This window comes from Mus musculus, chromosome 5, assembly GCF_000001635.26.
Source record: "Mus musculus strain C57BL/6J chromosome 5, GRCm38.p6 C57BL/6J".
Taxonomy (NCBI): domain Eukaryota; kingdom Metazoa; phylum Chordata; class Mammalia; order Rodentia; family Muridae; genus Mus; species Mus musculus.
The window spans coordinates 118,091,228-118,112,655 of record NC_000071.6 but is presented as its reverse complement, the minus strand read 5'-3'; the positions used below and the strand labels follow the sequence as shown (position 1 = coordinate 118,112,655).

At 48.6% G+C, this 21,428-nt stretch overlaps 1 protein-coding gene across 1 annotated transcript in view; it reads left to right on the top strand.

Annotated features, from left to right (window-relative positions):
• Positions 1-21,428, top strand: part of Fbxw8 (F-box and WD-40 domain protein 8) — a 90,478-nt gene that overhangs the window by 42,803 nt on the left and 26,247 nt on the right. Inside the window, exons 6-7 of the mRNA NM_172721.2 lie at positions 16,927-17,123; positions 19,954-20,160. Coding sequence (NP_766309.2) covers positions 16,927-17,123; positions 19,954-20,160 — 404 coding nt within the window. The remainder of the gene's footprint in view (positions 1-16,926; positions 17,124-19,953; positions 20,161-21,428) is intronic.

The following is a 21,428-nucleotide window of genomic DNA, read 5'->3' as shown; positions in this document are numbered from 1 at the left end:
TGAAGACAGCTACAGTGTACTTACATATAATAAATAAATAAATCTTAAAAAAAAAAAAAAAAAAAACTAAAAAAAAAAAAAAATTGAGCAGAACTTTATTTACACTCTGTTCTTGTGGTTTAATGACAGTAGACACCACAGATGGTCATTAGCTAAGTTGAGATTGGAGGTGTGGCTCAGCACGGTACTTGCCTGCCATACATGAGGTCCTGGTTCAACCTCAGCATCCTCAGTGCAGCAGCAGCAGCAGCAGCAGCAGCAGCAGCAGCAGCACAATACGTCTACGGTGGTTAGGCTTTTCCATTTTGCTTGTTGCTCTCAGATATGCAGCATGGCCTCATGTTTGCTGCTTAGTCTCCAGCTGGCCTTGTAGCTTTGGAATGCTCTAGCAGCACTTCCTGTCCTGAATACTTGATTGGCACAGACACTTCCACCAATGGGAAACTGAGGGCTGGAGGATGAAGGTGTTGAAGCCATAGCTAGTGTTGTCTCCTAGCCCCACTGTTGTTGGAGCCGAGTCCCTGACAACAAACATGGAGACTCTTATAAATCGAGCACTGGGTTCACTGTAGTTTTAAATTTTCTAACATTTACTTTTAATGAGGGTTCTTAGATTATTTAACTTCCCTTCTAGCCCACTACCCACCAGAGGTTAGTGGAAAAGAAAGGTAATTAGGATATGGGAGAAGTGGACCTGTTTAGAAATTGTTCTTTGGAGCAACTCCAGTCTGCATTGTCAGGAAGTCAGCAGTTCAGTTCACAGGTCAGCAGCGGCAGCTCTGTCGACCTGCAAACCCTTCACAAGTATGCCAGCAGTCCAGTTCAATAGGCTCATGATAGAAACATGAGTCAGCGGACACAGCCAGCAGGAGGGACCAGGACCAGCAGGGAAGCCAGGAGAAGTTCTACACAGTGCCTCTCAACGAAGTGAAGATCAGTGAAGCCGAAGACTCCAGACCAATGAAGTGTTGCAAAGCTAGCTATGCAAGCAAGCAGTCGCTCTGTTCGGTCTTATTTTTACTCCCTCCAAACATCACGTGTCCTCCCATGGGTCTTGCCTCAGCAAAACACCACGTAAGTCTGTCTGTCTTAGCAAAATTCCATGTGAGCCTGCATCAGCTGACATCACTCTGCCAGTTGGTCCGAGGAAGGGGGAAGAAGCTATAAGAAACGTATGAGAAGTTCTTTGGTGAGTTTCTCTCTAGCGTCACCACAAGCAGAGCTCAGCAACTAAATGTAAGGCCAACCAATACACGTATGTCATTAACAGAGTCCTTCATCAGAGTCCTTTCATGTGCTTGCTTTAGCAGAACATCCTTTCACCTGTGTCTGCTTCAGTGGAACACTCCTTCACTGGTCTGCCCTTGCAAAACACCATCTGACACATCTGACTTGCCAGAGAAACCAGAGGTTTCCGCCCCAGCTCACCACATCTGACCAGCTTGCAGATAGGGCTTGAGGGAAAATATAGTGTGCTACAAGTTAGGTGTGCACAGAGACTGCGCACGGATGTGCATGCTAAGGAGTGCTCCTCCATGCTGCGCTTGCTCGCTCGGATGGATAGGCCGTCTTCATAGCAGTACAGGGGCAATGTAGATACGATGAAGAACTTCCTTCATGGTAAATACTCGATAGAGGTTTTCAAAACATAGTTTAAATGTTTCACGTTAAAACTCTTAATTTATAAGCCGGGCGATGGTGGCTCATGCCTTAATCCCAGCACTTGGGAGGCAGAGGCAGGTGGATTTCTGAGTTTGAGGCCAGCCTGGTCTACAGAGTGAGTTCCAAGACAGCCAGGGCCACACAGAGAAACCCTGTCTCGAAAAAACAAACAAACAAATAAACAAAAAACAAACCCTAATTTATTCAGAAGTAGTGAGCATTTACTAGCAGCACTTGGAAGGCAGAGGCGGGTGGCACTCCAAGTGTCAGGCCAGCCTGGTCTACTTAGTGAGTTTCAGGCCAACTGGGGCTATATAGTGAGGATCTGTCTCAAAAAAAAAAAAAAATCAGTTAAAATTTAAACAACAAAGATGTGTATGTGTGTCACATGTATGTATATATACATACATGGTAAAAAAACAAAACCTGCTGAAAGTCCCCTTCAACTTCTAGGTGCTTTCTGCTTCTAGGCCAGTGTTGTACACTCTGTGTGTCTTGTTCTTAACCCAATGACACACCTGGGTGACCTGTGTTACTCTCCTCAGTGTTGTATGGTGCCACGCTGCGCACTGAAGTGTCCACCACTTCTGAATAAGTTAGGTCTTTAAGTGACTATTTGAACTATGTTTTGAAGATCTGTATTTCAGTATTTATCATAAAGGAAGTTCTTCATCATATCTTCACTGCTCCTATATTTGTACTGAGCCATCGTCACTGGGCTTAAGGCGGACATGCTCGGTGTCATGTCAGGCATGCTGCTGAAGTGTCCTCAGAAATGTCCCTGTCATCTGTTAGGCTTTCAGTTTTTTGTTGTTCTATGTGTGCAGGTGTTTTGCCTGCATGTACCAGTGTGCCATCTGCATGCAGTGCCCTCCCGAAGCAAGAGGAGGACGTTGAGTCCCTGGAACTGGAGGTCCAGACAGTTGTGAGCCACCATTTAGATACTGAGAACCAAATCAGGGTCCTGTGGAAGAGCAGCCAGTGCTCCAGCCACTAGCCGCCTCTACAATGCTCACTCTGGCTTTGTGGCGGAGTGACCCTGAAAGCTCACACCTTTGTGATGATCCTTCTGTGCCAGCCTGTGGCTCACCCAAAAGCAGTGTGTCTGCATTTGCTCTCAGTAGCAGTGTTGTAGCGAGCAGCTTTGCACAAATGTCCTGTCATGTGTATGCAGGGTAGTCGGTTGCTATAGGAAGGGTCTCCAGGTGGGAGAGTACAGATCCCATGCTGTCTTCTGCTCTCCAGCAGGTGTGAACCATCCCTGTGTTCTTGGGTAGGGTTATTGTGGATTTGATAGGGAATGGAACATAGTGTGGGAAGGGTTTGATAGTTTCTTATGCACACCTGCCACTTGTGGTCCTTGTGTTTCCTTTGTGGTCGTGTCTCAGTTAAGTCCTCGTCAGTACTGAGTCCACTGTGGATCAGTAGGAAGTTGACCTGAGTACCCGTGGTTTCTAGCACCATGAGACAGGTCTGCTCAGGGCACTGCTGAGCTGTCTGCTGTCAGTGCTCACAGCTTGTGCTTAGGGTCTCAGGGCACGTTGTCGGGCAGCCACTTCGCTGTCAGGTAAGCTGAAGTCCTTCAAAACCTCAGCACTGTCCGCTTAGGTGTGCAGACCATTTCTCCTCCAGCACTAGCAGGCCTTCCCAGCCTTCCCAGCCAGGTCAGGTTGTCAGGATTTCTGTGGAAGATCACACCTTCTGGTTGTTTTCCCAACCCAGGTGGCCATGTCCCCAGTCTCACCTGGGTGACAGACTGCCAACCCTAAGAGCTGACTCAGGTCTAAATATCAAGTGCACATTCCCTGTTCCCCTCCAAGAGCAGTGGCTAGTGCTTCTTGGACACAACCCCTGTGGAAAAGGACTATGTACAGTCTTCGGTGTGTGTGCAGTTTGTGGAGGGAATGACCTCCAGCCTTCCCATTGCGCCTAGGTGCTCTCCTGAAGGCACTGAGGCTCAGACCCCTTGTTGAAGCTGCCACGTTCACCACAGCAGGAGCCTCCCTGCAGGAGGACTCTAAGAGAGAGCCCTCCACCCCGTCCTTTCTGGAGCTGGGCCCCAAGGAACCCCGCACACACACCTGGGGGCTAGGACTTGGCAAGGAGAGCCACAGTTGTGATTTTTTGAATTCCAACCCACTGGCCTCATATTTCTTGTGCCTTGTTTCCAATTGTCAGCACTGGCCCCTCTCCAGTTTGATTTTACCACTAATTGTGCTGCACGTTACCATCCCGAAATGAATCAAATCAGAATGCTTTCCTGGAGCAGTAGCTAAAGCAAGCGAAGGCTCTGAGTAATGAGCAGCTGCTAGTGCGGGGACAGCGGGGACCTTGCCAGGACTCCATCTGCTCCATGCTTGCCTGCCTCTGGCCTCAAGCCATGACATTAGGGATGGCAGTGTGCTGGGGCCCCTTTCCCACTTGAGGTTCTCTTCAGAACTCAGGCTTTGCTGAGAAAGATTAGATGCTTGTTCCGTGAGGGAAGGCTCTCGGCCTGTCTGCTGGAGGTAGAGAGAATGGACCAGACCTGGGGGCACCAGCCTCAACCTTGATGAGTCAGTGTGGCTCTCTGGGGCCTCCAGGCAGGGCGAGGCAGCTCATCTCCTCCTGCGGCACTTCAGCACTTTGTGCAGTTGTTACGGTCGTCACGCACACGCGCACACGGCCTCATTGTCTGGCTGGAGCCTGGGAACCTTTTTCCATTTCCCAGTGGATGAGCATAGGTGAGAGCCAGTCTGCGTGCTCCAGGGCCATGAATGACTGTGCATGGAGACTCGGTGCTTGGGTTTTAAACAGAGTGAGTTGTCTGATGGCTTTGCCAGTGTGTCTGATGGTGATGTCTAAATCCAGTATGCAGCTTCCTCCTTTTCTGTGACTGGTGCTGAAGCTTTAGAAATGGAACAAAATAATTGTGATGCTTGTGTGAGCTGTGAGCTGCCTCCACCTCTGACCATGGATTGTGGAGTTTTTTTCTACTCATGGGCCTTTTTCTTGTCACTTTTCCCTAAAACTGTGAGTAATCGGCTCTTACCTGCCACTCCAACTGCCTGTGGCTCAGGAGCAGAGTACAGAATTGAAGCTCCTTTCCAACAGAAAGCGAAAACCGCCAGGCATCATCCTTTAGAAGACACTTCTGCAGTCACACTGTCGCACAGTGGTGGGGATGCTCACGGTTTGATCATAGTCAGGGGAATTGACAGACTTAGGTGTGGAGTGACTGCTGATAAAGCTACCATGCTGCTGGCCTGTGCTCTTCCCATAGCCACATGGTTACAGAGAGAACCAAGTCCAAGCTGCCTCCTGACCACCGCATGTGTACACACACACATACACAATGTATTACAAATTGTAAATGCAGAGTCCAGAGCTGAAATGGTTTAGAAGTATTTAAGACATTGAACCTTTTTATTTTTAGACAGGGTATCTCTACATAGTCCAGGCTATCCTGAAGCTCTCTGTGTAGACCAGACAGGCCTGAACTTTTGACGCCCAGCACATCCCAGGGCCCTGGAGACTGTACTGTGTTGAGCTGCTGACCCAACTGTTGCTTGGAAGGCTTGTCTCCCTGCCCTTGGGAAAAGGAGCTCAGCACAGCCTGCTGTGTGTGCCTGAGGCAGGAAGCCGGCAGGCGGCTCTGATAATATATAAGTGACTTTTATTATCCAGAGCTAATAGTGACCTGCTCTTTGAAGTGAGTTGATATTGAAGAATGCATAGTAAACCAACCTACATTGCTCAGAGTCACTCCAGATATGCTGTGTCATTCTCTCTCAGTGAGCAGGTCACAGGCACCTGACAGGACACCCCTGTCCCCAGCAGTGACACTGATTCCACATTCTGTGCCTCTCTCCCTGACACTGAACTGTAAGGGGGCTCTGCCTGGGCGTGGCGGTGTGGGCTCTCAGGTATCCCATGCTCAACCCACAGATGGCCTGCTCGTACAGGACCTGCTAGTACTGTCTGTCTCTCTTCTGCTCTTTACCCTTTCTAAAGTGTCAGCAAAGCGGGATGATGGGCCAAGGCAGATTCCCCACAGAGGACAACAGTTTGGAAAACCATTTTAGGAAACCCATTTCCCTTCCTGTCTGCCTCTGGAGCTCCGAGAACTGCTAAATTCAGCCTCTCGCCGACAAGGCTCATTGACGCTTCAGGGTAAGGGAGAACCATCTGGCCTGTCAGAATTTTTGTTGTTGAATACATTACTCAAGGTAAATGCAAAGATGTTCCTTGAAACAACTATAAGTAAACCCCTGCTGCCGGCCTATCTCCCATATTGGCTTTCTCGCTGAGGAGGGAGGGAGCTACGCGTGCCTTGTCCTCCCTTAACGTGGACAGCCACCAGCCGAGATCAAACCTTTCCATTCGATCAGGGTTTTATCAGAGCAGCAAAGGTTGGACCAGAACAGTGTGTCCTGGCTGGAAGGTCAGCAGCCCTGCAGCAGTGACCACAGCTTGAGCCCTGCTCTTGAGGGTAGGGCTCCCACCAGCAGGAGCCAGGGCAAGGAGGGATGGCCAGCTATGGCCTGTGGGTGGGGAAGGGCGAGGCCAGGGATTGTAAAGGCATATCGTATACAGTGAACATGAGAGCTAGTCTGATGGGGTCCCGTCAGTCAGATCTGGCCAGATCAGACTACCAGCCTGAGTAAGGACAGAGACAGATGATGACCCACTGGATAAGCAGGAGTCCCCAGCCTTCTGTGATGGGAGAGAGGAATAAGAAGAGAAGGAGAGGAACACTGTGAGCTGGGGCACCAGCTCTTAAGCACATGAAGGACGTGAGTTCCAGGACAGCCAGGGCTATACAGAGAAACCCTGTCTCGGAAAAAAAAAAAAAAAAAAAGAGTGAAACACATGTGTGGTGGGGCAGTGAAGCCGATTCTGTTGTAGCGAGGCCTTCCTGACGTCGTCACCACACGCGTGAAGACGCAGCAGAAGCTGCTCAGTGCAGCTGTGACCGTCAGCCCCACACAGTCATGCAGCAGTAAAGGGCAAACCCAAATGGAGGGTTAGTCCCTTACATGGCTGCCCTTCTCTCTGGGTGGTCAGTGTCATGGAGAGCTAGGACAGTCTCTCCAGGCTGTTCTTGACTAAAGGACAGTCAACGCTGTGCTGCATGTTTCGTTTTGATTTCTTCTTGTACTGCGTGTCAGACCCAGGGCCTGTGTGCGCTGAGCTGAATAAACCCACACTGAGCTGAACTGCATGCATCCTGCCCTCTGGGCTCGGGGAGAGCACAGCTGAGAACTGAACCATCTTGGCTTGGCTCTCGTGAAAGGTGTGCTTACACAGTGACAGGCATGAGGACAGAGGTCACACGGCTTCTTGTGATTTTGAAATTGTTTCAGAGTAACAAGTTAAAAGTAAAACTTTTGTCTCTTCTCAAGATTGTGCATTTGGAATTCGATTTATCCTTAAGTCTCTGTGTGTGCACATGTGTGTGCATCCATGTATATGCATCATGTGCATGCTTGTGCACAGGATCTGATGTCCCCATGCTTATGTGGCAGCGACTTCACTCACTGAGGCATTTCCCCAGCCCTTCTGTTACAAGGATCTCAAAACCTGAATAAAATGCACGAAGCTGTGAATTCCCAACATTGCCGTTCCTTAGAGAACAGTAAAGGTGAAGCCCAAAGTTGCACTAGTGCGTGCACAGCGCCGGGCGAGGCAAAGGGACCGAGCATGTGGGCTGTGAGGTTTGCAGACAGCAGTGGGAGCTCCAGGATGCACGGTGGACAGAAACCTGCCTAGACCAGGGACACGGAGATACTTTTATTCTTTAAACAGTCTCTTAAGAGTGAGTAGTTGCCTTGCACACCATAACAGCAGAGCATTATGGGGTAGAACATACGTAGAAGCTATTTTTTCTTGGTGGTTACCAAAACAAACAAACCAACCCCCCAAAACCTTTGCTAACACAGAAAATTTTCTATTTGCTTAAGAGCATTTGGCAATCCATCACTGATAATGCAAAGCAGTGGCTTCTTAGAAACCAGGCCCTGCTGCACGATGCGTGGTGCTGCATAGATCTAGGTGCTGCAGGAAAATGAGTTAGGAACAGAGGAAGTGAAGTCAAAGCACCCGTAGATAGTTTATGTTTAAAATCCATATAGTATGCTTAGCTGAGTCCCTGGGTCTAGCATGAATACATAAAAGACATAAATACAAAAAAAAAGTATTCAAGTTAGCAGCAAACAATTAGAAACTGAGTTTGCATTACAATATGAGGAGAGGAAAAGATGGGTGGATAAGAAGGTAGGAGAGATCTGAGAAAAACTGGCAGGAAAAAATGTGATCACAATGTATGAAAAAATATTTTGCAAGAAAAATGTGTGAGGGAGTTGAGGATTTATTCAACAAACTATGGTAAGATTTCTGAGAATTTTGTGGAATATGCTGAGAGACTAAAGAAAGCCATGCACAGAGAAATACAACCTGCTCACCTGACTGATAGAGATTCCAGGCAAGCTGAAATGGGTACACCAATGCTGACGTGTAAGACCTAAAACAGCAACAAAGCAAACCACACCCTAGGGCCAAAGGAGAGCTCCAACCTAGAGGATACACTTAACTCTTAAGATTTACACTACAAACCACAGTGATCAAGTCACCAGTGTCATTTGCACCAGAGCGGACTTGTGCACTAGCAGGTCACAGGAAGTCCACAGACTACACTGGTGTTGCTGCCCTTCCCCTTTGCCTCAGAGGTTCTAGGCTACTTCAGTGAAGTCCTTGGCTTTTCAGCAGACAGCATTGAAGTACACACTGTCCCATAGATCTACCATTCCCATTCGATGGCTGCAGGCAAGCTGCTCAGAGTAGATTGTAGTGCTAAATGTAAAACTTTGGAAGAACTGTAGAAAGTCTTCATGCCTTTGGTCTAGGCAGAGATTCCGTAGACAAAAAAAAAAAAAAAAAAAAAAAAAATCAACAAACAAACAAACAAACAAAAAACCCCACAAATTACAAAAGAAAAAAACATTAACTTCATCAGAATTGAAAATCCTCATTCATTCAAGATACCAATGTTTGCCCTTCCAGAAGACACAGGCTCAGGTCAAAGTACCTGTGTGGCAATTCACGTCCACCTGTAACTCTAGTGCCAGGGGATCTGACCCTGCAGGTACCAAGCATGCAAATGCATAGAACCACATGACAAATTTAAAGTCCAATTAAGGAAAGGTTAACACAAAGACTAGAAATGACGAGTGTCCCAAGCCCGTGTCCCTGTCTTCTGCTTCAGTAGTGGTCAGCACATCTGTACCACCCAAGATATGCTTAACTTAGAGGGCCCTGAGTTCTGTGTAGCCATGTCACGACCGAGAGCAACTCAGGAAGAAAGTTTACTGGGCTTACACTTCCAGTCACATTCTGTTATGAAGGGAAGTCGGGGCAGGAATCTGGAGACAGGCCTGCTTGCTGTCCTACACAGCCTCACCACCAGCCAGGGAACTCCTAGCTAGAGAAGTACAGCAGGAACCACAGCTCACACCAAGACCCAAGCCCAGCTAGCTTTCTTATACAGTCCAGGACCACCTGCCCAGAGAGTGGTTCTGCCCACAGTGGGCTGGGCCTCCTTTATACATCAAAAACAAGACCATTCCCCATAGATGTTATTCAGTTGAGACTCCCTTCTTTAACATTTTTTTTGTTAGATGTATCTTACATGTATGAATGGTTTGCTCTGTGTGTGTGTGTGTGTGTGTGTGTGTGTGTACCACATGTTTGCTGAAGCCTAAGAAGATTAGATGACAGAGCCTCTGGGGTTGAAGTTACAGACAGTTGTGAGTTGCCACATGGGTTCTGGGAATTGAACCTGAGTCCTCTACAAGAGCAACAAATGTTCTTAACCACTGAGCCAGCTCTCCAGCCAGGGGACTCCCTTCTCTGGTGCCTCTAGACTGTGGCAGGTTTCCTATTAGAAATAAGCAGTCTTAAGCCGGCTGTGATAGCGCACACCTTTGATCCCCAGCACTCGGGACGCAGAGGCAGGCGGATTTCTGAGTTCGAGGCCAGCCTGGTCTACAAGGTGAGTTCCAGGATAGCCAGGGCTATACAGAGAAACCCTGTCTCGAAAAACCAAAAGAAAAGAGAGAGAGAGAGAGAGAGAGAGAGAGAGAGAGAGAGAGAGAGAGAGAAAAGAAAGAAAGAGAGAGAGGGAAAGAAAGAGGGAAGGGAAGGAAGGAAGGAGAGAGAGAGAGAGAGAGAGAGAGAGAGAGAGAGAGAGAGAGAGAGAGAGAGGAGAAAGGACCGCCCCTTTCCTGCAGCGCTTGGCCTCTGGGAATGGCCTGCTCCTGATCCAGGGAGGTTGTGTCAGTGATCATTTTGGACTCTTGTCAGAGTTGAGTTCACTTGAACTGATTGATGCACCTTTTAGAATTTGAGTTTCTAATTTAATTTTGCCCACCAGAATTAAATATACACTATAAAATGATGCAGATTATGATTGGGAGAAAAAAAATCTCATCACTAGTCAGATTGTCATAAGGGTGTGCAACAGATTGTCAGGATTCACCAGTCAGCATTACCATGATGAGTGTGCCTCAGGCAGAACCCCAAGGACAGTGGCCTGAGTACCTCGAGTTGGGCTTGTTTCTCCCCAGTCATCGGGTCCCTCCTAATCTCTGAGCTCAACAGAAACTCTGAAGGGCTTCCCAGCCCTCACTGGGCAGCCACTGGAACCTCCAACAATAGTGGCTGACTTTCCAGGGACCACTGCTGGAGCAGATAATGATTCGGTTAGCAGCCTCAGAAAGGACTCAAAGATGTAGACCATTAGCATAGCTAGGGTAAGATGTTTTTGTTAGTGTCTTTGTTGTAGAGAATCTTGGGGAACATTTTAAAGTTCAGAAAAGCACACTCTTGGTAGTTGAGCAAGGGGTTTTTTTGAGGTCAGGGAAGAAAACAATGGCAGCCCGGCTGGTAATAACCGATGTGCCTTTCTTGCGAAGCTGGGCTGGTGACCAGGGCAATGATTAATTTCTTGTACCCATTTTTGCCTTTGGCTTTCGGATATGATTTAGTTTTGTTTTGTTTTTTTTTTTTAAAGGCTAGGGGCTGGAGTGATGGCTCAGTGGGTAAGAACACTGACTGCTCTTCCGAAGGTCCTGAGTTCAAATCCCAGCAACCACATGGCGGCTCACAACCACCCATAATAAGATCTGATGCCCTCTTCTGGTGTGTCTGAAGACAGTGACAGTGTACTCATATAATAAATAAATAAATATTAAAAAAAATAAAAGGTTAATGGATAGGGATTTAAAGTAGAAATGCCTGATTGTTTTTTATATGAAAGTTTACACTGTGGTTCTTTTAAGATTTTTTAAAACAAGATTAATTTTTAAGATAAATAATAAAATGATTGATTTTCTTTTTCTTTGTAACTGCAAAATGTAGCCTTCCGGTAAGAGACCCTGCTGAGAAGAATCTCAGGCTTGCTTACACCTTGTTACTCTGTAGCAAGTTGCTTAGACATGAATGTGTATGGCTCCTTGGGAATAATTTGTTTTTCACCTATAGTACATAAAACACTTAATCATGTAAGGGTGTTGGGAAGTGTGCTGGGTTTGTTTGTTTTGTTTCTCGTTTTTTACTTATTGTAATCATTCACTTAAAGAAAACTGCATTGCAGTTTTTATACTGAGGGCTATAAGCTGTAGGAGGCAAAGCTGTTGGAGGTTGCCTCATCCACCAAGTGTGTGATTGTGTGCGCCTGCTTTGCCTTAGTCACTGAACCCACATCTCCTCCTCGGATCCAGAGCACACTGCTAGAGCTGGCCTCCAGCAACAGGTTGTGTATGTGGCTTTTGTTTTGTTTTGTTTTTTTTAAATAGCATTGCATATGAAAAGACTCGAAGCATTGTGAAGTGTGAATGACAGCAAGTGAGTCTGTCTTAGGTGGGGTTGAACACCCAGCATCCATCCTGGCCAGCTTCCGAAGCCCGCTCTCCTGGATGTCATAGATGCCATAGATGCCATGTGTTTCTTACAGGCCCTCCAGTCTGGCCTCCTCCAGGCTTCGGGCTTGAGAGCTCATAGAAATCCGTCTTCCCTTCCTCCCTCCTTGAGCCTCTGCTGCCCTGGCCATGCCAGCTTCAGCCTCTGCTCCTTTGTCCTAACCTTGGCCCTCAAGCACATTCAGAATCTAATCAAAAACGCACTGTCCAGAATATTTCCTACCACTGGCTTTTCCTCTGGAGGCAGCAGCATGCAGCCTTGGGGGGAAAGTCTCCTTCATTCTGCCCTACAGCCCTCAGGACTTTTGCTTACACTGATCTGTGAAGATGACTCAGTGGGTAAGGGACTTATGTAGTTCTCACATGTGCTGTGACCCCAGCCCCAGTGGGCAGGAGCCTAGCCAGAGTAGTGAGCTCCAGATTCACTGGGAGATCTCTTCACACAGGGCGGAGAGATACAGTGACACAGAGAGTGTGTTTGTGCGCGCGCATGTGTCTGAAAGAGCCAGCCTTCACCCTCTGACTTGATGCATGTGTCCAGCCTGAGCCGAGTGTGCTGTGTGCAGTCGATGAAGAGGTGCATGTTTATGTGCAGTGAGTGTTCCCGGTGCATTTTAAATTTCTGTTAAAATGGTTTTCCTGTGTAGAACTCCTTATGCATCCTTCTTAAGTGATTGGAGAAAAGCATTTATTTCCGTAGTGGGAACAGGGCATGCCAGCTGCCTGTATAAATAGTCAGCCTCATTCCGTGTCTCTGAACACAGCTAATTGATCCTGTCTGTTTAGCTGTCAGGATGCAGGGCTGAGCTTCAGGTGTTAACCGTGTAAGCTCACAGAGGATGTGTCCTCAAAGGGAGGGCTCCGGAGACCACAGCAGACCTGGTAGGTGAAGGGTCCAGTGTGTGGCTGTCTACACTGTAGCCATTTTAAACCATAGGTGCATGGAGCAGATCAGAGAGGAGGGGCAAGGCCAGTGTGTGTTTCCAAAACCAGTTGAGTGGTTATTTACCTTTCAGGCAGTTAAGGTAATTACCATTGTGCTGAGAAGTAATTGGGGAAGTTCTGCCCTGAGCTCTGACGGCCCCGCAGGGACAGTTTTAGTTGGGACTTATTTTTTTGATGGAAGCCTAATTGCAGTTTTGGCTTTGTGCACACAAACAGAAGCAGCTAATTGTTTAGGCAAATAGCAGATTAATTTAAATATGCATCCCTAATAAAACAAAAATGGTATCCATTATGGTCCTTGTTCCCATGCCGAGGAATATAAATATTGTGCGCAAGCACCATTAGGCGGACTTCTTAAGGACTGTCATCGCTATTGCACAGTGGTAGCACTTTCCAGATACGAGTAATCTTTACAAAAGCTAACATAAATCAGCTTAAACTCATTTAGATCCCATTTCTACTATGTGCAGTTTCATTACTACACTCTGGCTGGCCTCCTCTGGGAGGTAGGAGGGACATGCTGCACACTGGCATGGGTGCCTGTCCACAGCTGCTTAGCAGCCTTTATGTCTCCTCCAAAGCCTGGCCCTCGTCACTCATGTCACTGCTAATGACTTCCTGGTCTAGGGCAAGTGCTGAGTGCCAGTAGCCCTGCTGCTGCTCATCAAGGTGGAGGCACTGAGCTGGGAGCCGGGGAAGCTGCCAGGACCCGCCCCTGCCGACTTGGGGGGCTTCGGCCTTCACTCACTGTCTTCTCTCAGATGTGCTTTGAAAGACACAGTGTTTCTTTGTCTGCGCCCTTTCACATTTCTGCTGAGTAAGCTGGTGTTAGGGAAGGCCCCCTGCTGCCTTTGTTACCCTGTTAAGGGTGGGGCCTGAGATGCAGCTGAATATGGGGGCCACCTTTTGGGTGCCTCCTAACCCTAAGGTCTCTTCCAAGCAGGAGGGGTGGGCAGGCTCACAGAACTTGAGTTTATCTTTGGCATTGACTGGTCAGACCAGGGATGGGAACCTTCTCATGGACCTGGGCTCACATTTTGCTGTGTGCTTGGGTTAGAAGCCCTTGTGGGATGGAGCTAGCTCCTTTAGAGACAGGAAAGGGGAAACAGTTGTAGAGATTAGCGGTGAGATCTGTGGCGTGCACAAGTGGCCTTGATCCGAAGTGTTGCCTGGGTAGCGGGTTCCAATCCTTTGTCAGCTTGTTCTGTCCTGTCCTTGGCCCATGTGACATAGCCTGTGCCTGTCTAGTCAGTTCTCCTTCTGTGCGGCTCCACTGCGGTCTCTTTCTTAGAACTGAACATTTCTTACAGAAACAGGAGGTGCGTGTTAGCCAGGCTCAGCTAATAGCACGTCTCCCCCTGAACCCACTGTTGGGGAAGTATAGGAGCCAAGCACGCAGCCTGTCTCTTTATATGTCACCCAATGCTGGAAGCCACATCAGATTCTTTTAAATATTGTATGTTTGAGAACTGAATTGCTTTGGTTCTGACAGTTGTTGCTGGCATCTCCCTTAATAGTCATGTGGTGAACGTGGACCAGCTCAACACAGTGCCTGAAAAGGTCAGCTGCTCTTTGCCAGGGTGTGAAGACAGATGGACAGATTGTATGTGGGTGGGTGGTCCAAACAAAGTTTATGGCTTCCTTTCTGTTGCTGGGGCAAAATACTGGCCAGAAGCAACTTAGGGGAGAGGAAAAGGCTTATTTGGGTTACACTTCCCGGTCCCAGGAGCTGAAGCAGGGAGGATGTTGCGTGCTGGCTCACTCACTCATACACAGTCTAGAGCTACCTGCTAGGGAATGGTGCTGCCCACAATGGGCTGGGCCTCTCGACAGTCAACACATCCCCACCCTGCTCCCATCACACCCTCTGTGCTGTTCCTGAATTGAGACTCACTTCTCAGGTGACTCTAGGCTATGTCAAGTTGACAGTTAAATCTTCATGGGTGACTTTGTTCATGCCCTCAGAAATCAATAAGAAAACAATAAGGAACTTTCTGCTTTGTATCATGCTCAGCATGGTGCTAACAGGGCTCCGTGATGCTGCACAAGGCTCGGGAAGCACTTGCTCAGTGTGTAGGACTTTATTGATTCTTTTTCCTTCTGGATAGGAACCTCCAGCTGTAGCCCAGAACATTCTCATAAAAGAGCAGAGGTATTGACTCTTCAAGTCTGCAGTTCTCAGCTCAAAATGTACTGTGATGGAGCTGTGCTCACTGAGAAATGATTCGGTCTGGTGTCTGTCTGTCTGAATCTTCCTTAAGCTCTTTCTGCCCCTTTACTGATGTGTGGACTGGGGTTGGAGGGACAGGGTGAAGGCTAAGCAGACACTGTCACAGCTGCCCAGCTGCTCCCTTGTGTTCTTAGCAAAGCTTCTGGTTTCTGATGTTGGTGAATGTGACGTTGGTGAGCAGAGGTGATAATTACCTCGGGAAACAGAAGTGTCTCTCCTTCTTAAGGCACTCTAAAAGATGCTGGCCCTCCCACTTCTGCAAAAGTAGGACAGAGGTCAGGAGGGGGAAATGGCTGTGTGGCTTCCCTGTACTCATTGAAGGTCAGTGGGTCACTTGAGTCTAGGCTATGCTGACCTGGGCATGCATCTTAAGGTCTTAAAGAAGCTGCCCAGTGATTGCAGGGGGAATTTTGGCCAGTAAGCCAGCAGAGGAGCCATCATTGAGTAAACACATAATCAAAAACTAGGTCTGGAGGAGGATGAAAAGGGTATATAAGGAGTGGGGCTGGAGAGGCAGCTCAGTATAGTCAGTACACACAGGCACATACATAATTACAAACAAAAGAGATGTAACGATCTTAGTAGTCTTCATTTGTATTTTAAAAACAAGACCAAATACCTGGTCTCTCCAAGAAACCCACTCTATGTCTTACGCATAGAGGCAGGTTACTGCTCAGCCTGGGCTTGCTGCATTGCTCAGACTGACCTCAGGCTGCTGCCCTGCCTCCCAGCACTGAAGTTCCAGGTGTGTGTCACCGTACCTGCCTCCAAGAATCCCGGGTAAAGATAGAGACACAAAGCAAACAGATGGAGAAAGCTTCTTGTTTTAGTAAGAGTCAGACAAAGCCAAAGTGCTGGGTCAGTGGGGAAGTGGACTTCAGAGCAGAAACACTAACAGGGCAGAGAGAAAGGGACAGTTAATTCAAGAAAACGTAAGAGCACTAAATGCTTGCACACCAAAATTGGTGTTAGGGGACTGTGGTTGCACCAATGCCATTGACAACGGTTGGCTGGCCTGGTCGTACACATAAGAACGTAACTGAAGAAGAGGGTCAACAGTATGGGGGTTGTTCAGAGAAAGTGGCCGTGATGATAGAGGAGCCCTGAGTGTCTTGAGTCTGTGGGAGCTCGCTTTGTACTGAGCTGTGTTTGCTACATCCAGTTCTGTTGAGGAAAGGATGCCAGTCACATCAGTCCTCAGCTGAAAGTGAAAGCTGTGTCCATAGTTAACACTCCAAGTGTGCCAGGGTGCATTGTGTTAAACAGCTTCCATGCCAGGCAGAATGTAGGCGACTTTCTTTACTGATTAGCCAGTCCTGTCTGTGTGGAATGGGGTAACTCTGCTCTTCTCACAGTGGAGAACACAGAGTGAGAGGAGGCATGCAGTGCTAAGCAACCAGAGGCTCTGCGTAGCAGTTCCCACTGTGTGATGCTTTAAAACACATGCAGTCCACACTGTGATGCCTTGGAACAGATACAGAGCAGCAGTACTTGGAAGAGGCCGTGTCAAGATGAGACCTTCTGGAGAGGAGACACTAGGTCCTGTTTAATGAGTGGCCCCCGAGATGTTTATTTTCTGTAGCACATCATCTCCCTCTGAGGCAGAATAGAGAGAGTTACCAAAGTATATGCCGGGGGACCATGTCATGGAGCCTTTTGTGACCTGCCTGTCCTCATTTGATCATAGTTCTTAGAGAAGTGCATGCGTGTTTAAGCCCTTCCATGGAAGAGAGCTCTGTGGCTGTTTGCTGCAGCCATGTGGAAGTCTTGCAACACCTAACTGTATGTGCAGGGTGCTACATCAGAGCAAGAATCTGGACTTGGGCACTTTCAGTTAGAGATGCACAGAGACCAAGAGTGACTCGTGCCACTGTTGGCAGTAGGGAGGTCAGAACTAGGGCTAGCTTTATGGGCGAGCCATAGAGGAAATCATGGGAGTCTCCCAAGGCCTGCCCAGTAGTCCTGTGTAAGTACTGCTGATGTCAGACAGAATGCTGACTAGGACAGCAGTGCAGGCTCAGACAAAGAGCCATACACTGTCATCCTCACACAGTAATCCAAAAAGCAACTGTATGATTGCTCTGTGTCTGTGTGTACCAGCTTTACGGTTGTTCTCTGCTTTTCTCCTTCTAGGGATCCTTAACATTTGGGACCTGAGAACCGGAAGGTTCCCTATCTTTCGTTTTGAGCATGACGCAAGAATACAAGCCCTTGCGCTGAGCCAAGAAAAGCCCATTGTTGCCACGGCTTCTGCTTTTGACGTTGTGATGTTGTACCCCAACGAGGAGGGGCATTGGCATGTGGCCTCGGAGTTTGAAGTTCAGAAGCTGGTGAGCGCTTACTGTGCTTATTAGTTTGCATTCAGAGGACCCTGGTCTGACATGGACTAGAGTGACGATGCCCAGGGCTTCTGTTCATGAAGCTTCCAACAGCCCCCTGAGACGGGACTACAATTTCCTTCATGCCCCAAGAAGTCAAGAGCACCTCAGAGTGGTGAATTGACTTTCCTGTTTTTCCAAGCTAAGTTGTGACTCAATCCAATTGCTGGGCTGAGGCTATAGCTTAATAGAACATTCCCTTAGTGGACATGAGACCCTGGGTTCCAGCCCCACTCCTCCTCCTCCTCCTCTACCTCCTCCTCCTCTTCCTCCCCTCCTCCTCTTTTTTCTTCTCTTCTTTTTCTCTTCTTCCTCCTCTCTTTTGTCCTCTTCCACCTTTTCCTTCTCCTTTTTCTCTTCCTTCTCCTCTACTTCCTCCTCCTCTTCCTATTCCTCCTCTCCTTCTTTTACTTTTTGTGTTTGGGTATGTGCTCATGAGAGGTTGGATTCCCTGGAGCAGGAGTTGTAAGTGTTATGAGCTGGTAATCTTAATTCCAGGCATTCGTAAGAAGCAGTAAATGCTCTCAACTGCTGAGCCATCTTTCCACCCCCAGCTTCTAACACAACACAACACAGCAGCACGTGCAAACACTGAGGTGACTTCAGGGCCAGAGTTTGTTCTTACCATGGTCCCAACCTCCTTCCTGCTTACGTGGCAGGCTCACCCTGTGAGCTCCTGCTTCCTTTCTGGCCTAACAGCTAAGTGAACAGCAGTGGTACGCTACAGTCTGCATGGCAGAAAGCATTCATCCTACACAGTTGTCTCACCTAGAGTCAGGAGGAGCCTTTGAGGGGGTCCATGGACGCCAGTGTAGATTGGGAGCTTGGCTCCAGGATGCCACGGGAAGCTGAGCCAGCTTGGGAGACTTCGCACAGGGCTGCCACCAGTCTTGTTCACCAAGCAGACATGGTTTGGTGATATGGCAGTATTCATCTGTCTTTGCCAAATTTGTATTTAATTTGAGCACACATCATTTTGGCATGAGCCAGGGGAGCAGAAGAGCTAGCCTTGAGCAAGGAGGTTTGGGGACTTGGAACCGGTCCCCTCTCTCCCTTTCTCTGTGGGATCTTTAGATTTGAATACCAAGCACCAAACACCTGGGGTCACTGCTTAATCTCCCTAAGCTTGCTGCTTCAGATCAGCTCTGCGGTGCTCAGTGTTCCTCTAACACGACCTGACGCTGTCAGCTGTAGAGAGACTTGGGGTGCAGGGCTTCCATTTGTTCTATGGACCAGCCACACTTTCACAAGCTAAGAACCCCTCATGAGGTGTAAATCCTGCCTTGGCAGTCAGGTGCCATCCTGGGGCTGACTGGGAGCTTTAGAGGTCGTTTACACCTCCAAGTGAATGGCTGCCACTGCCAGTCTGAGTCTCTTGGCCTGCTAGAAACCCAGCTGGAAGATGAAGTTAAATGGGCAGCCAAAGGTGTATTTAAGAAGTGAGTTTCTACAGAAACAGGAGTAGGCAGCCCTGCTGGGGCAGGTCAGCTCTAAGCATTATTTCCAGTCTGGGTGCCGAGTTACCATAGTGTGTACTATGCATCCCTGGATCAGGCACCCCTGGCCCATGGAGTCGACCATCTTTGTTCTCTAGCTGTGCTTCCTGAATAGCTGTGGCAGTGTTCCCGGGTCTACAGTGCTAGCTTGGAGCAGCTGGCCTTTGTGATGGACCCACAGCCCAAGATGTTGGGCTGCTCAGCATGATTGGAGCCCAGGATTAGCAGAGGCACCGGATGATGTTTGCTTGTGCTCAGTTCCCTGGGGCAGCCTGCAGAACTCAGGCCTCTGGCACAGTGTCTGTGCGGTGCTGTCCCTTAAACCATGGATTTTCCTGATTCTGCAGTGGCTCACCTTCAGCATCCACGCTCTCTGTGATCGCAGTGTGATGGGCACTGCTCTGGGGAGAAGTGGATTACTCCTACAGTGTGCTCTGCCCCCATGCAGTCAGGGAAGGTATGACAAGAGCGTGGTTTGTCTGTGCAGCTCTCTGTCCTCAGATGGTCACGTGGCACAGAGGCGGGGGTCACTGTCTGACAGGCAGGCAGGAGAGAGCTAGGAACAGACAGTTTAGCTTTTGTAGAGTTTCATTCTGATGCTCACATGTATTTGACAGATGCCTCTGTTCACTCGGAACTGGGGCAGTTTTACTGTTCAGTGTCTAGTAAAACAAAACAAGGGATAGCTCTAAACACTGCCATGGTCAGGATTTAAAAGACCCAGTAAGACCAAGAGCTGGAAGTTGTCTTTTTGTCTCACAGCCTGACTCCCCTTGAGGGGGGAGCCCACTGGGATTCCTGCTTCCCAGCCCCAGTCCCTCCCACAGTGATCCCATTTGGACCATAAGGAAGACTTCAGCTTTTGTCCTGTGGTTGGTGGTGTGGCTGTGTTATGTCTGCACATTGACAGGAGTGGCTCTCAGTGAGCACCATGCACAAGCCTTTGCCATGCAGGTTCTGTAGCCCTGATAGAAGGACCTCCTGGGTCACAGTGAGCTCACACCAATGGTAAGTGCTGCCATCCTTCCCTTAGCAGGAGTTGGACTGGATTAGATCTCCTGGTCCCTCCAGCTGTGTCCTCGGGCTTCCTGAGCCTTGCTTGTGCTGAGTCGGGGGGACGTGGCTTCCCTTCTCAGAGTGCACTTGGTTTTCACTGTTAGAGGCATCTTTTCATTGGACAGGAGCCATGCCCATCCCTGTAAATGGTCCCTGTGCTCAACTGTTTCTTGACTGTACAGACCAAGTCGAGATGACTGGGGGGCACTAAACAACTCCTCTCTCCACAGGTTGACTACCTTGAAATAGTTCCGAATACTGGGAGGTACCCTGTGGCAATAGCCACAGCCGGGGATCTGGTGTACCTGCTGAAGGCCGACGACTCAGCCAGAACCCTTCATTATGTCTATGGCCAGCCTGCCACATGTCTGGATGTCTCAGCCAGCCAGGTTGCCTTTGGAGTGAAGAGTCTAGGATGGGTGTATGAAGGAAACAAGGTATGGAAACAGTGGCATGTATACATTAACAAGGAAGAGTATAGATTTGGTTTTTAAGGCAGCCAAAAAATGAAGCACTTTGTGTTTTGTTTGGTTTGGTTATGGTTGTTTGAAACAGGGTCTCGCATATCCCAGGCTGTCCTAGAACTCATGATGTGCTGGGAGGAGCCATGTGCACCACCACACAAGTAGTGTGTTAACACTCTGAATGCTCTTGTTTTCAGCTGGTTCAGGGCAGTGTATGAGCAAGACAGAAATGTCCAAGCAATGAAATGGAGCACGAGACGGAGTTCCTCCTCCGCTGCACACAGGTGTCCATGTAGACGCCAGATAGACAGACAGACAGACAGACAGACAGAGGCTGAGGATGGATCTTTGTAGACAGAGGGTCATGGTATGTGACCTGTTCTGTGCCTAGCAGTGTACCTTGGGCAGTGTTTCACCTCTCATGTCCCCAGCTCCCTGCTGTAGAGTTCCAGCTTGTGCTTAGAGCTCATAGTCCAGAGGCACAGACGTAAGTTCCCCGTGTGTATAGCTCTAGGCAAACCTGCTGGTAGGCGGCTCACAGCAGCCTAATGAGCAGCACAGGCGCTTTCAGTGCCATCTGAATGCATACGGCCAATTCAGAGTCCACAAGCACATAGTCACTGAGCCTCTAGTGCATGGCTTAACCGACACGGGCCAGCAGCCGACTGACATGTGTCTGCTCTTTATAGCTAGGACTCAGATGAAGGCTTTGTGAGAACAGAGAGTTTTGATCTGACTTCATTTGTACCTGATACAGGACTGGGGCTTAACTACAGTCCACTATTGATCAGCCATGATAAAAGCCCACTGACATCCAAACACTATGATGGATTTTAATCAGGGGCTTAACTCTGTAGCCTGTAGGAGTATCCAAGGGTGCTATTTCTGGTCACTGGACGATGTCTCTGTACCATATGCTGACCACACTGGTGGTTTAGGCCCACAGCTGTGTGAACATTGAGTAATAGTGTTTCGGCGTCCACCCTTCATCCACTAAGTTGGCAGGTCCTGTGGGCATCGCAGGTAGCCACGACATCAGTGTGTGGCTGGCAGTGGAGTGTTAGACAGCATTACACACAGATTTCGGTGTTAATAAGCCCTCTACAGAGCTTGTCTGTCTGAGCTGGAAGCAGGGCTGCCCTCGGTGGTGCAGGCTGGCAGGCCTGGGGGAGTCAGTGCTCTGTACACCTGGACCCTCATGCAGCCATTGTTCCTGGGCTCGATGTGCAGGGCAAAGCAGG